This window comes from Pseudomyrmex gracilis, unplaced genomic scaffold, assembly GCF_002006095.1.
Source record: "Pseudomyrmex gracilis isolate BER0280 unplaced genomic scaffold, ASM200609v1 scaffold_99, whole genome shotgun sequence".
In the NCBI taxonomy this organism is placed as follows: Eukaryota; Metazoa; Arthropoda; class Insecta; order Hymenoptera; family Formicidae; genus Pseudomyrmex; species Pseudomyrmex gracilis.
Window position 1 is genome coordinate 450,733 of NW_018020683.1, and position 13,109 is coordinate 463,841.

A 13,109-nucleotide genomic window follows, 5' to 3' on the forward strand; every position below is an offset into this window, starting at 1 on the left:
TTGCGTTATTCTGTTCGACGTGTCGATGCTCGTCGCTATAGGATGATGCAAATAATTATCCCATAGACGTAACATAAGTATACCGCAGAATATCATGGCTGATACGCAAATCTATGGAATGTAAAAGCAGAAATTTATATCTTTTTCTTATAAGTTTACATAAAATATTCGTATTAAACGAATATCAAAAATTCCAACTCACAACAAACCAAACGACAGCCTCGTATATCGTGGATCCGGCCATCGATATATGCCGAAAGCCGTGCAGATTCGTATTTGTACAAAAAATGTTAAGCCATTTGTTTATATATGTCTTTATAGCAGACATAGAACATTTATGATACCATGTATCTATAAAATAAATACATAAAAGTTGTCATTATTGAATAACAATGTAATTAGTGATGATTTTAAATATTATGTATTTCTCACCACGCCTCGAATTTGACGATTTGAATTTTTTAACTTTGTGCTTTTTCATGTTGCGAAAAGATATGGCAATGTCAACGGAAACAACACGTGCACGTGCTAGAAAATTCACCGAAAGACTGAGCGTAGTGCTCGTCTAACGTATTGTAATTAATGTAATTTTGATTAAGTGTATACGGCTATGAAAGTACCAATTAATTATTAACGACGATTGAGAATTTATCTTTCCATTGTTATACAAGATGTAGACAAAGGTGAAAAAAACAGCCACTAGTTACAAATTATCCTATCATATGTACGCTCGACTCCATTATGCCAGATAAAGTAGTACTTTCATTTGCATTAGAAATTGCGTAGTGTCAGGTCATTATAATTTAATTTGAGTGAGAGTTATGTTTTTTTTAATCTATTGTAAGAAAAACATCTTAAATTGAAAAGGCATATTGAATTCTAATTAGTATTGATTTATTTGTATAAAATAACGAAAAGTTCAACGAAATTTACTTAAAGTATTTATATTTAGTGTAAAGCATCCTGGATTTTAAATAATCTTATATGTATACAAGTTTATTTATTTTCAACTTTTAACAATACACAATACATATATTGAATGCTCTTGTCTGTTTTGTGCAATAAATATTGTTATTAATTTCTTTTCTTATTTACATAAGTGCAAGCTTGTTTGTTTGTTTTTTTTCAATATATTATAAAGAAATTCAGTTATTACTTTATAGATAGTTCTATCGTAACTACCGATTACATTAGAAAACAGAGGTTTTTTTAAAACTTGTGTTTATAATATGTGTAGTCGCTCGTTGCTTTATGCTGATACTATGTTCTCTCTTGTGCGCGTGTACTTGGTGTGTCATTTAGTAATTTTTTTTTGAAAAAATGAGACACGCTGATTTCCCTTCCATAGGAATCTTAGCAACAACACAACTATCGTCATTTTTAACATATCGCTCAATAGTACGCTTTGGGACATTGAATTGATTAAATGCTTTTGAATATTCCATTGTTTTGCCTTAACAACCTCTAATTGACCGTGAGACCACGATTGCCTCTTCTTTGTGTGTTTTCATCTAAAAATATGATTACTAAAAAATTACTACATCAAATAAAGAACTTGACAGTTCCTAATATACAATACTTTATATTAAGAGCGGCTGCGTGTCTCATAGTAGAAAATACCAAATTGTAGAAAATTTAAGTTTATATCGACAAAACATGCAATAAATTGACAAAACTACATAATGAATCACTTATAGCGCATGTGTACATTTACGTGAATTAAAGCGACAGTTAAACCTATGACATAAAAGTGTTAAATACATATTTAAAAGTTATAATGATTATTTTTTTCTCCGTGCGTACGCGACAACTCTCTGGCAGACACCACTCTACCTTCGGCAGTAAGCGAGACTACAAAAAATTTTGATATTTTTATATGTGATGTGTTAAACATACGCAGTTATGACTTCGTAGCCGTTTACATAAAATGTTCGCTATCTCGTATTAAGCGATCATCTCGAAATAAGCACTTTTATCCTACATAATTTCACTATCTTTAATATGTAAAATATAACTGAAATTATTTGCTTTATAATTTTTCTCTACATAAAAGACGTGTGATAAGCAACTTTGATAGCATTAAATAATTTTTTTGTGCACAAATATATAAGATTGATATTTTTTCTTAAAGCTAAAGAACGTGAACTATTATATAATGTATCGAATGTTACATAATCGTGGGCACATTTTGTATTTTTTAATAATCTCACAAAAATCCTCTCAAATTATTAAATAACTTCAACTAACTTGATGGCTAGATTAGAGAAAATAGAAGTTTTTAACATTTGTCTTCGTAACGTAAAGATGTGGTCGTTTGTTGTTCTGATGAAGGTTTTGATTGATCCCAAACGTCATAATTACATTCGATGTTAAATTTCTTCTGACTTTATAATTTTTTTGTTTATATGTTTGTATCGGAAACTGACAATATTTCCGACGCCGGCGGCAAACTTTTGGGAAATTGTTCTCGTTTTTTGCGGGATTGTCGTTTGAAACATTCTCGGATCAAAAGGTAAATCAATTCGATCACGCTAATCACAGAACCACCGAGACAAAGACCGAAAATACCGCCAAAGGAAGCTAAAACAATAGGACTTCATTAAAAATTCTCAGTTAATCAAATTAAATCGATTAAGATCCTTACCGAGCAATACGTCCCAACTAATGGTGCTCTCTTTAATGTAGTGGATGTAAAACATATCGTCGAAATATACGTGCACAAAAGATATATTTTGCGAATCAAGACCGTCCCTGTAATCAATTAATATAAAGACAACAAAGTAATAAAATAAAAACTAATAAGTTTCTCAAAAACAAAAGTTTAAAATGCGTTGTACAAAAAAAAAAAAAAACAAATAAACTCACGTTAACTCGCTCTCGAATCCTGTTCCATTTTCAAATTTATTATTTTCCGAAGTAGTGCGAAACAAAAGATCGGTACATTCTGGTAAACACTCGGAACATGATAACATACTGTTAAAGATTTCAAATTCCTCGGAAGTTTTCGAAAAATTGTTCATTATGTTTTGTACGGTATGATTGACATTCAGAATACTTGTAAACTCTATAAATCAAACATATATTACTTATTTCCTAAATCATATAAAAATGGCGCGAAAATTGATATTCAAATAAATTGCCTAAAACTTACTTTCAATCCACAAAAGACACCATATATCGGTTAAATAACACGAATTTGCTTCTTCTACCAACACATAAGAATTGTTATGTACAAAACTAGTGGATAAAAGACCTGTCTAAAACTATCTTTCAAAACTATATAAATGTCAGAATAACAACACATAATCTCGTATGAACTTACGTATCTCTGGGTAATAAAACGGTAAGCAATCACAAACAAACATGAGTTGGTTACCTCTACATATTGACAAGCATGATTCGTAGTTATACCGAATCTCATTTGATATCTGAAACCATATCTATACAAAGCGTCCAAAAAATGTGATACTAGCAAACATTATTTAAGTAAATTGTTTCTTTCAAACACTGTATATATTATTTTTTCATAGTAGTATAGTATATATGTGATTTTAGTATGAAGTGATTTAGAATATACATATAATTTTAATACGTATATCCAAACATTGAGAAACTTTTGTGATTACCTTTACGTATGCCTCTTCTTCTAGATAGCACGAACGCTTCTCGATGGGAATATCTCGCAATGTGTCTTTAGCGGTGATGGAAGTACAGGTAACAGATATTTGCAAAGTATGACCGGGTAGCGCCATGTGCGTGCCACCGGCAGGAAAATCAATTGGATCGTGTACAAGTACAGAAGCACCTACGTAAGGTCGCGTGGTCCCCTTGTACGTGTCACGCTCGACATTCAAGGCAACTGAAAGTCCACTATTCAGACCGCTACCTGATGCGTTCTGCAACCGCGCGCGATTTTTATTTCTGTTTTGCCAATATAGTTTTTCAAATTATTTTTCAAAACAAAAACAAAAAACAACGTACTAAAATCATCGTCACACCCGGTAGATCATAGAGACGGCCATCATCAGAATCAGTGAAATCGCCGTGCAAGTGATTTATTGAACTGACGAAAAAAAATAATGTCAATGACAATGTCTTTGAACGTGGAACATATGTGCGATTATGTCTGTGTACAGCAACTGTTTACTGTAAGTTAAAATTTTTAAGAATTACTTACTTATCTTTAAAGCTTTGATTGTAGTGCATATTAAACGCGCAACAAAACCCTTCAGTGGATTTGACCATTCTGAAGATCTTGTTGCAATCGTAAATCTGTCCGATCCAAGCGCACCTCACCAGTAATGCGCTACAAGGCTGCATTAGCTGTACGCGAATAATAGATACATGTTATTGTAAATTTCGTATTACTGTAAGTTACTAGAACACCAATATAAAATCTTAAAAAATATTTTACTCATATTTAATACAAAGAATTACCCGCTTCATAAGCGTTTCGACACTCATATCAAGAGTTTCGAGGATCTGCTCCGCAGTTTCATCGTCGATTAGCACATTACCGGATGTGATCAACTTTGGTAGAGAGCGGAAAAACTTGTCGATCTGTTCTTCAGTAAAGTTGTTCTCGTGTCTGATGATCGCATAAAATTATTACAAAAACATAAAGTATTGAAAATTTATAATTCTGTCTACAAACTCATCAGTAGTAAAAATAGTGTTTTTGGGAAAAAAACACTTAAAATGCAATATGTCTTACAGCAAATTGGCAAAAACTTCGGCATGTGGACGATAAATTTTATTATTGTTACATATTGTAACACCAGGAAATGACACTTGCGTTATCCTGTTTGACGTGTCGATGCTCGTCGCTATGGGATGATTCGAATAACTATTCCATACACGTAACATAAGTATACCGCAAAATATCATGGCCGATATGCAAAACTATCGAATGTAAAAGCAAAAATATAGCATTATAATCTTTTTTTATGAACAAATATAAAGTATTCAGATCGGACAAATATCGAAAATTCCAACAATCCAACATTTCAACTTACAACAAACCAAACGGCAGCCTCGTATATCGTGGATCCGGCCATTGATATGTACTGAAAGCCGTGCAGACTCGTATTTTCACAAAAAACGCTAAACCATCTGTTTATATATGTCTTTACATTAGATATCGAACATTTACGATACCACGTATCTATAAAATAAGTACACAAAATTTGACTTTTTTAAATAAAGAAGTAATTAGTAATGAGTTTTAATATTATGTCTCACCACTTATTGAATTTGATGATATGGATTTCGTAACTTTGTGCTTTTTCATGTTGCAGAATGATATGGCAATGTCGACGAAAAAAAGTGCACTGTAGAAAATTCACAATACGACTGAACGTATTATTCGTCTCGTATAGTGTAATTAATAAACTACTTTAATTAAGGTTGCACGCTATGAAAAAAACATATTTTTTAAATTATCTTGTCACATTTACGCTTAATTCCATTATGCTAAATGAAGTAATATTTTAATTTTCATTAGAGATGACGTGTCAAGTATTAATTGTATTTAAGTAAGTGTAATTTTTTTCTTAAAATCTATTGTAGAATAATCACATCCGTAAACCGAAAAAACATACTGAGAAATTATTTCTATTGATCTACTTGTATAAAATACAGAAAAATTTAACAAAGTATATTTCATCCTTATAGGCTATCATCCTATGAGAATTGCGTTTTAATGTTATTAAAAAATACCATTTGCACTAATTCTATGGATATTTATTAACAGGATTAATAGTGACAACATTATCATAAAACGGATTAATTCTCGCATGTGTTTTCCTATAACAAAACAAGTTAGCTTTGGATGATACTTCTCCCATGATACCTTAGGTATAAGATTTTCTAATTACAAAGAAACGTTTTTATTTCGTTTGTGAGTTTTGAAGGTGAAGTTTTGTTCCTAAAAGTTGTTTTATGAGGTAATTATAAGAAATTTCAGTTTTTCACAGAAGTATTCTTATTTATTATTTTTGTTGTCAGAAACAATTTTACATATGACGTCTTGTTTCAATAAAAGGATTTATAAAAATTATAATAACAGAAATTGATGAGAATTAAGTGATAATAAAAACAAATTATCTCTTAAACTTAGGATTTCCCTCTAATAAAATTGTTTTTTTAAAGAAACGATTAAAAATATAAAATTTGCTTTTTAAATTAAAGAAAACATTGTACAAATGATTGATGAAAATATTGTGGGCGCCATATCAAAATTATTCACATCTACACCAAGACAGAGCAGATGCTGGTTTTTGCTCAAGAAGAAAAAAGGGAATATAGAAGAATTAAATACACAATATGTGATAACTTTATTTATTAATTATGTAATGTGCAATAATCACGTAATGTGTTACAATTATTTGTAACCATTGCAAACAATTACTTCTTTACTTTCTATAATAAAAACATTTAATTGCATTTGTTTAACTTTATCGATTTCTAAAAGAAAAAAATATATATTATGAGGTGCAATATATTTCACCTATAATAGCATTAATTTCTCCATAATAGCATTAACGTAATTTTTTTATTGTGTATTTATTATGGTAGCCTTCAAGGATTAAAATATATATTTAATATAGTGTTTTCTGATTTGAAGGAGGTTTACATGTATATTAAGTTTATTTATCTTTTATTCTACTTGTAACAATATACATATCGATTGCTCACGCCTGTTTGGTGTAATAAATGTTATGTATTATAACAGCGCTTTTCTTATCTAGCAAACACATTATTCTATTCTATGCAAGCATATTTATTTATTTTTCTTAATATCATAAAGAAATTTATATTATTTCATAAGTAATTTCATCGCGACTAGCGATTAGATTAAAGAACAAAGTTTTTTTAGAACTTGTGTTTATAATACGTATAAGTATTCCTTGCTTTATGTTGATGGAAGGTTGACTGATACCAAGTGACAGAATCACGCTCGTCGTTAGATTTCTGACTTCGCGTCTGCATTTCTTTTACGGGTATCGACAGAAATATTTCCGACGCCGGTGGCAAACTTTTGGGAAATTTTTCTCGTTTTTTGAGGGATTGTCGTCTGAAGAATTTCCGGATCAAAAGATATATCAACTCTATCACGCTTATCACGGAGCCGCCGAGACACAGACCAAAGATACCGCCGAAGGACGCTAAAGCAATTAGCACACGCATTATAATATCAGTAAATAAAATAGAATTGATCAGAGATTTACCGGACGCGAGAATGTTTTTTCGTCTCTTACCGAGCAGCGCGTCCCAGCTGATAGTGCTGTCTTTATGATAATGAATGTAAAACATGTCGTCAAAAAATACTTGAATAATAGACATGTTTGATAAATTAAGACCGTGCCTGAAAGATCGTAAAAATCAATTAGCATATGTGTAAAAACTGTTGTATAAAATAATGAAAAAAATAATAAATTTGCTGGATCGAGAGCAGTAGCCTAAAGATTTGTCGTACTAGAACAAGCAAAGTGGACTTACAGCAAACTGTATTCGAAGTTTACACTTTTATCTAACTGAATACTTTCAGAACTAGTGCGAAACAAGAAATCGTTACATTCTGGCAAACATTTATCGCATTTTATTTCGTTTTCTCCGAAATCAAGATTAAGAAATGAAGGAGGTGGAGGAGCTTTAGAGAATCGAGCGACAAATATTTTTGAAGTACGCTTAATACTAAAGAGACTACGTAAATCTGTAAATCAAATTATATTAAATTGTTTTCAAATCAGACTTTATCGTATTTATTGGCTTGTGTAACTTACTTTCTAGTTTCAAAATGCACTCTACGTCGTCTAAGTAACAAGTTTTCGCTCCGTCTGTCAACACGTTCAGAATTTTTATGTACAGAAATTTCATTAAAAATATATAATGTACGCATTAAAAAATTGTCGAAAACAAAATCTTCTTAAAATAAAATTTCAAAGTAAATTGCATCTAAACGCATGTGTAATCAAATGTAATCAATTTCGTACGAACTCACGTATTTTCGGAAAGAAAAACGGCAAGCAATTGCATTTCCGTATTATATACTGGCCTATACATGACGTCAAGCACGATTCGTAGTTGTAACGAACCTCATTCAAAACCTGTGCAAGTATAATCGCATAAATAAAAGGCCCGAAACAAAGTTTGACATTTGCAAAGAGTAGTCATTTGTTTGCATAATTAATTATAAGTCGGTATAATGAGTTATTTTTAACACTATTGTTATATATAACATCTTGTAAATTATAATACTGTGTTACACGCAATTTAAAAATTTAACACGTGATCAAAATTAGAAAGCACCACCTCGACGTTTACCTTTGTGTTCATTTCGTCATTCAGATAGCACATACGCTTTTTAACGGGAAGACTCCACAAACTCTCCGCGCCGTGGATAGCGGTACAGAAAACGGATACTACCAAGAGATGATTCGGTAAGGCAACATGCGTGCTTACGGTAGGATAATCAATCGGATCGTGTACCATTACAGTAGCACCCACGAAAGGTCGCGTGGTCGCCTTGTACGTATCGCGCTCGACATTCACGGCAACCGTAAGACCGACATCCCGACCGCTACCCGGTACACTCTGCAACCGCGCGGGGGATATTATTTATTTATATCTGTTTTTTATTTGTTGACACAATCACAAATTATTTCTCTAGAAAATAACAACGTACCACAATGGTCGCCACACCCGGAAGATACCGGGATCGAACATCGTCGGAATCGATGAAATCGTTGTGCGTGTCATACAGTCTGTCGAAAAATAATTTAAATTTTACGATCTTGAATGTAGAAAGTGCGCGTTTGTGCGTAGCAACTACGTAAGAAATAATATTTTTTTAGAAATTACTTGTCGAAATCGAAGCTGAAATTGTAATGAAAATTAAACGCGCAGCAGAAACCCTCTTTGGATTTGATCATTTTGAAGATCTTGTTGCAATCGTAAAGTCGTCCGACCCAACCGCATCTCACTAGTAACGCGCTACAAGGCTGCATTAACTGTACGAGCAAAATATTATTATATTATTATACATTTTTTTTATAGAAGCTATCAATCTCTTTTATAAAAACTATCGATTTCTTTTTGTCGTCAGATGAAATAAAATTACTTTGTGATAGAATTTCGATAGGAAAGAGAGAGCTCTCTTGAAATAATGTTTGATGTATATAGGAACTCTATTGTTAGAAGCATTATGGAATTACAATTTGATATAAAGAATTACCTTTTCCATAAGCGTGTCCACACTCATATTAAGAGTATTGAGAATCCGCAACGCGGTTACATTGTCGAGTGAAATTTTATCGGATATTATTAACTTTGGAAGAGAATAGAAAAACTTTTCGCTCTCTTCCTCAGTGAATCCGTTCTCGTGTCTGTTAATCGCATGCAATTGTTTCGAAAATATAAAATAATGAAAATTTCTAATTTTTTTTTATCTACACATTATCGAGCAACAATTCTATCTACACACATTCAGCACAGTAATTAAAATAATTTTCTACAAAAGACAATTAAAATGCATGATCTTACAGCAATTTGGCAATAATTTCGGCTTGTGGTCGATAGATTTTATTATTGTTACATATGAGGACGGATGGAAAAAACAAGTCCGTTACCGGATCCGACGTGGAGATGCTCGTCGTTATGGGATGATTCGAGTAATTGTTCCATATACGTCCCATAAGTATAACGCAGAATATGATAGAAGATATGCAAATCTATTTAATGTAAGTGCAAGTTATAGTATTGTAGTTGTGTTTTGCTGTATAAAGTATTTAGATCGTTTTTTATAATTAAAAATGTGATAGAAAATCGCTTACCACAAGCCAAAAAACAGCCTCGAATATCGTCGATCCGACCATTGATATATATCGAAACCCGTGCAAACTCGTATTGTCAAAAACGCTAAACCACCTATTTACTATACCATCTATGTATTTTTTCACAGTGTTCGTCAATTTATGACGTCCTGTATCTATAAAATAAATACAAATTTTACTTAACTCAACGTTGAATAAAAAAAAAAGCTAATAATGATCGTAAATATTTGTATCTCACTGGATTTCAAATTGGCCGATTTGAATGTTTTAACTCTGCGCGTTTTCATGTTTCGAAAAATTTCGAATTTACACGGCGAAGTTGACGGAAAATAAACTTGCGCGTTCCAGAAAATTCTCCGAATGACTGAACGTATTGTCCGTGTAATAAATTGTAATTAATGTAATGTTTCGATTATTTTTGCACGATAAGAAGTGACAAATTAATCATTCGCGACGATCGAACACTTATCTTACCATCGTACAATAGAAATTATAGAGCAGAAGCAAGATCCACTATAATTGCAAATAGTCTATTACATGTACTTTGTTTCAGTAATACTACACAAAGTTGCACTTTCATGTTTCGAGGTATATTATTATTTATGATTATTATTTTATGTAAGTAATTATCGTATATTACGAATAAATAATTATAGTATGTTATAGTGTATGATTATTAATAGTAAGACTATTATAACCTAGTGTAGCCTAGTGTAGCTATTACGATTATAAATTTTCTTGAATCGATTTCGATCGATAATTTCGCTTCTTTGTTGTTGGCGTATATTGTAAGAACAAAAAACAATTTTAATTGAAATAAATGTCAAAAAATTACATAGTAGCAACCTTTGTGTATTACTTTTTTTCACATTTTGTTTAATTGAAATTAAAAAATATAAAATTGTAACAAAACTGAACAAAATCATCAAAACCATCTTCCGGATAAATTTTGTCTCGCGCGTTTTACAGACAAGCGTCTATAAAAATTAATGCAATATATATATATATATATTATAATCCCACACAGAACAAAACTTCCATTAGACATCTATTAGATATCGAGATATGGAGAGTTGTTGACGTCTAATGGATATCTAATGGAGTTTTGTTTTGCGTGAAATCTGATAAATTAATAGACATACGAAAGAGCACTTTTCTGCAAAGAAAATGTGTATAATTTATTAAAAAAAAAACTTGTAGCAAGGGTCCTAGCTTCAATATGGTTGGAATCATGAAAGGAAAAAACTTGATTGAGTAAAGGAACAACTTGGTCGGGCCAAAAAAAGTCATCCTCTCCTTTGTACTAACTTTTATTTGACAAATAAAAAGTATTCGTTACAAATAATTGTAAACTGTTGTTTATCTTATACATTTATACACATCGCGTGTGATACGAAGTGTATAGTGCTCTCTCTCTCTCTCTCTCTCTCTCTCTTTCTTTCTCTCTCGCTCGTTCTCTCTGTTTCTCCCATTTCATGTTGCTCTCATCTCTCTCGCGATTTTGAAAGTCTGTGACTGTAATCAACTGGCTTACATAATATTTCTGTTATTATATGCACGCAAATCCTGGCAGATGTTCACGTGCACACACATACATGCGCATTCTTTCACGCATTGCCATTCACACATACACACGTGCACGCGCGCGCGCGTGCTTATGTGCCTCGTCGTAATAAAACGGATTAGAGTTATTAACAAGTGTGTCAGACGAAAAAATGCACATCTCTGCAATATTTTTGATTTAGTTTTATTTTGTGTTGTCGCACGACTGTTCGAACAGGAGGAAACCGCAACGGGAGCCAAGCCGATTCCGCGGATCTGTTCACGGAATGGACAAAAAAAAAGAAGAAAGAAATATAAAAAAATATGCTGTACTGTGCGAAAACAACACTTTTCCCGTGTGTTTTGGACACAGTTTTTTGTGAAAAAGTTTGTTATAAACTCGACTAAAAACATTACAGAAATCAGGAAATTGTCGTCGCACGATCGCACTCGTCCGTGAACAGCCCGGTCGAAATCTTAGTTTAGGACATTGCGGGAGATCTTTGAAATCTGTAAAGCTCACATCGCACGTGCGCACTTTACACAATACAGAGATTTTGACGTGTATCAATGAAAAATTTCACCTAATCAATTCGCTTTAGTTTGTACCGTGTGCTGCTTCACCGAACGACTTTTATCTCTGTATTGTGAGTGACACGCAATGATCCTAGCTCATGCGTTTCAAGACTCACCGCCAGTAATGAAAATCCATAATATATGATGCGATGTCGCGATGACGTGACTATAAAGTTTCACACACGTACACATTACATACATACACACACACAATACTGGCGGTGAATTTTCAAATACAGTCCTGAGTGCGACATCGTGTCACACGTCTACTAAACTAACACGCATCTCTGGACACCGCCGTGATCATGACGCTTAAAAAAATGCCCGTTTTTAGGCACCCTATTGGGGTGTGAACCGACGGCTAAAGTGACCAGACTTTAAAACATGTCCAGGAATTGGAGGAGAGAGAGGAAAGGGCATTTACAAATTTTTATTTCGGGGCTGACCATCGGTAGCGGGGGACAAAAAAATCTGAGAAACGGCTACATCAAGCGCAGTTTTTTTTCCTTACACTTTTTTTGTTATAGCAAAACTTCGTCGAAGGTTGTACTTGTAACGTAGTCCGGCGCATACAATCATGACAGTTCAATCCTCGTAACGAGTGCGCTTTCAAGAATTGTAAATTCGTCTAGTGTGTGTAGGTTTTGTTTTTTTTTTTTAGTGTAGCCCGCACTTGCTCGAGAATTAAATGAACTTTTCGGGGCGGTTTTTCGATTATTATACGATCGCTCGAATGGCTGTATCCTACGTTAAGTAGTGTTTTCTTTTTTTTTCTCTCTTCAGTACAACTGTTTTTAATTGCACTTGTAAGTGACCAGCACGGTAGTGAAAAAATACAACCGTTCAAGGAGAAGAGCAATCATACGGCAAAATAGCGCTATATGATTGAGGTATATTATATTTACAGATCATGTTGTATGCCGGTCATGCTAGGACCTGGTCCTAACTTTTTTTTAGGGCTGTGATTTTTTTTTATTTTTAGTTTTTTTTTTTTTTTTTTTTTTTTTTTTTTTTTGTTGTAAACGAAAAACACAGAATATACAAAGAAACACATTTTAAAAACGTGTGATAAAACTTCGCAGCAATACGTATCAGCGGCAACAGCGTCGCGATTTCAACGTCGATTTTTATTCGTCGATTTGTCGAAAAATTCACATT

General features: G+C 32.7%; 2 protein-coding genes across 2 annotated transcripts; both read right to left on the bottom strand.

Annotated features, from left to right (window-relative positions):
• Positions 1–1,236: 1,236 nt before the first annotated feature.
• On the bottom strand, positions 1,237–5,301 carry LOC109855819 (sodium channel protein Nach-like). The gene is made up of 12 exons (XM_020430446.1): positions 5,242–5,301; positions 5,016–5,164; positions 4,715–4,902; positions 4,438–4,588; positions 4,178–4,323; positions 3,982–4,063; positions 3,627–3,896; positions 3,323–3,428; positions 3,152–3,205; positions 2,866–3,064; positions 2,645–2,751; positions 1,237–2,580 (listed from the first exon to the last, which is right to left on the bottom strand). The coding sequence occupies exons 1-12, from the start codon at positions 5,288–5,290 to the stop codon at positions 2,402–2,404; spliced, it is 1,680 nt and encodes a 559-aa protein (XP_020286035.1). The 5' UTR covers positions 5,291–5,301; the 3' UTR covers positions 1,237–2,401.
• A 1,572-nt stretch (positions 5,302–6,873) lies between these two features.
• LOC109855801 (pickpocket protein 28-like) lies at positions 6,874–10,120 on the bottom strand. The gene is made up of 12 exons (XM_020430407.1): positions 10,072–10,120; positions 9,834–9,988; positions 9,544–9,731; positions 9,236–9,386; positions 8,863–9,011; positions 8,687–8,765; positions 8,326–8,595; positions 8,003–8,108; positions 7,785–7,838; positions 7,501–7,579; positions 7,260–7,366; positions 6,874–7,166 (listed from the first exon to the last, which is right to left on the bottom strand). The coding sequence occupies exons 1-12, from the start codon at positions 10,118–10,120 to the stop codon at positions 6,874–6,876; spliced, it is 1,680 nt and encodes a 559-aa protein (XP_020285996.1).
• Positions 10,121–13,109: the final 2,989 nt, after the last annotated feature.

Coding starts and splice junctions, on each gene's coding strand:
- LOC109855819 (XM_020430446.1), bottom strand. CDS start 5,290: ATGAAAAAGCACAAAGTTACGAAATCCATATCATCAAATTCAATAAGT. Junction 3,206..3,322: donor GTTTTATTACCCAGAGATAC/GTAAGTTCATAC, acceptor ATGTGTTGGTAG/AAGAAGCAAATTCGTGTTAT. Junction 2,581..2,644: donor TAGTTGGGACGTATTGCTCG/GTAAGGATCTTA, acceptor CTATTGTTTTAG/CTTCCTTTGGCGGTATTTTC.
- LOC109855801 (XM_020430407.1), bottom strand. CDS start 10,120: ATGAAAACGCGCAGAGTTAAAACATTCAAATCGGCCAATTTGAAATCC. Junction 9,732..9,833: donor AGGCTGTTTTTTGGCTTGTG/GTAAGCGATTTT, acceptor TACATTAAATAG/ATTTGCATATCTTCTATCAT. Junction 7,167..7,259: donor CAGCTGGGACGCGCTGCTCG/GTAAGAGACGAA, acceptor TAATTGCTTTAG/CGTCCTTCGGCGGTATCTTT.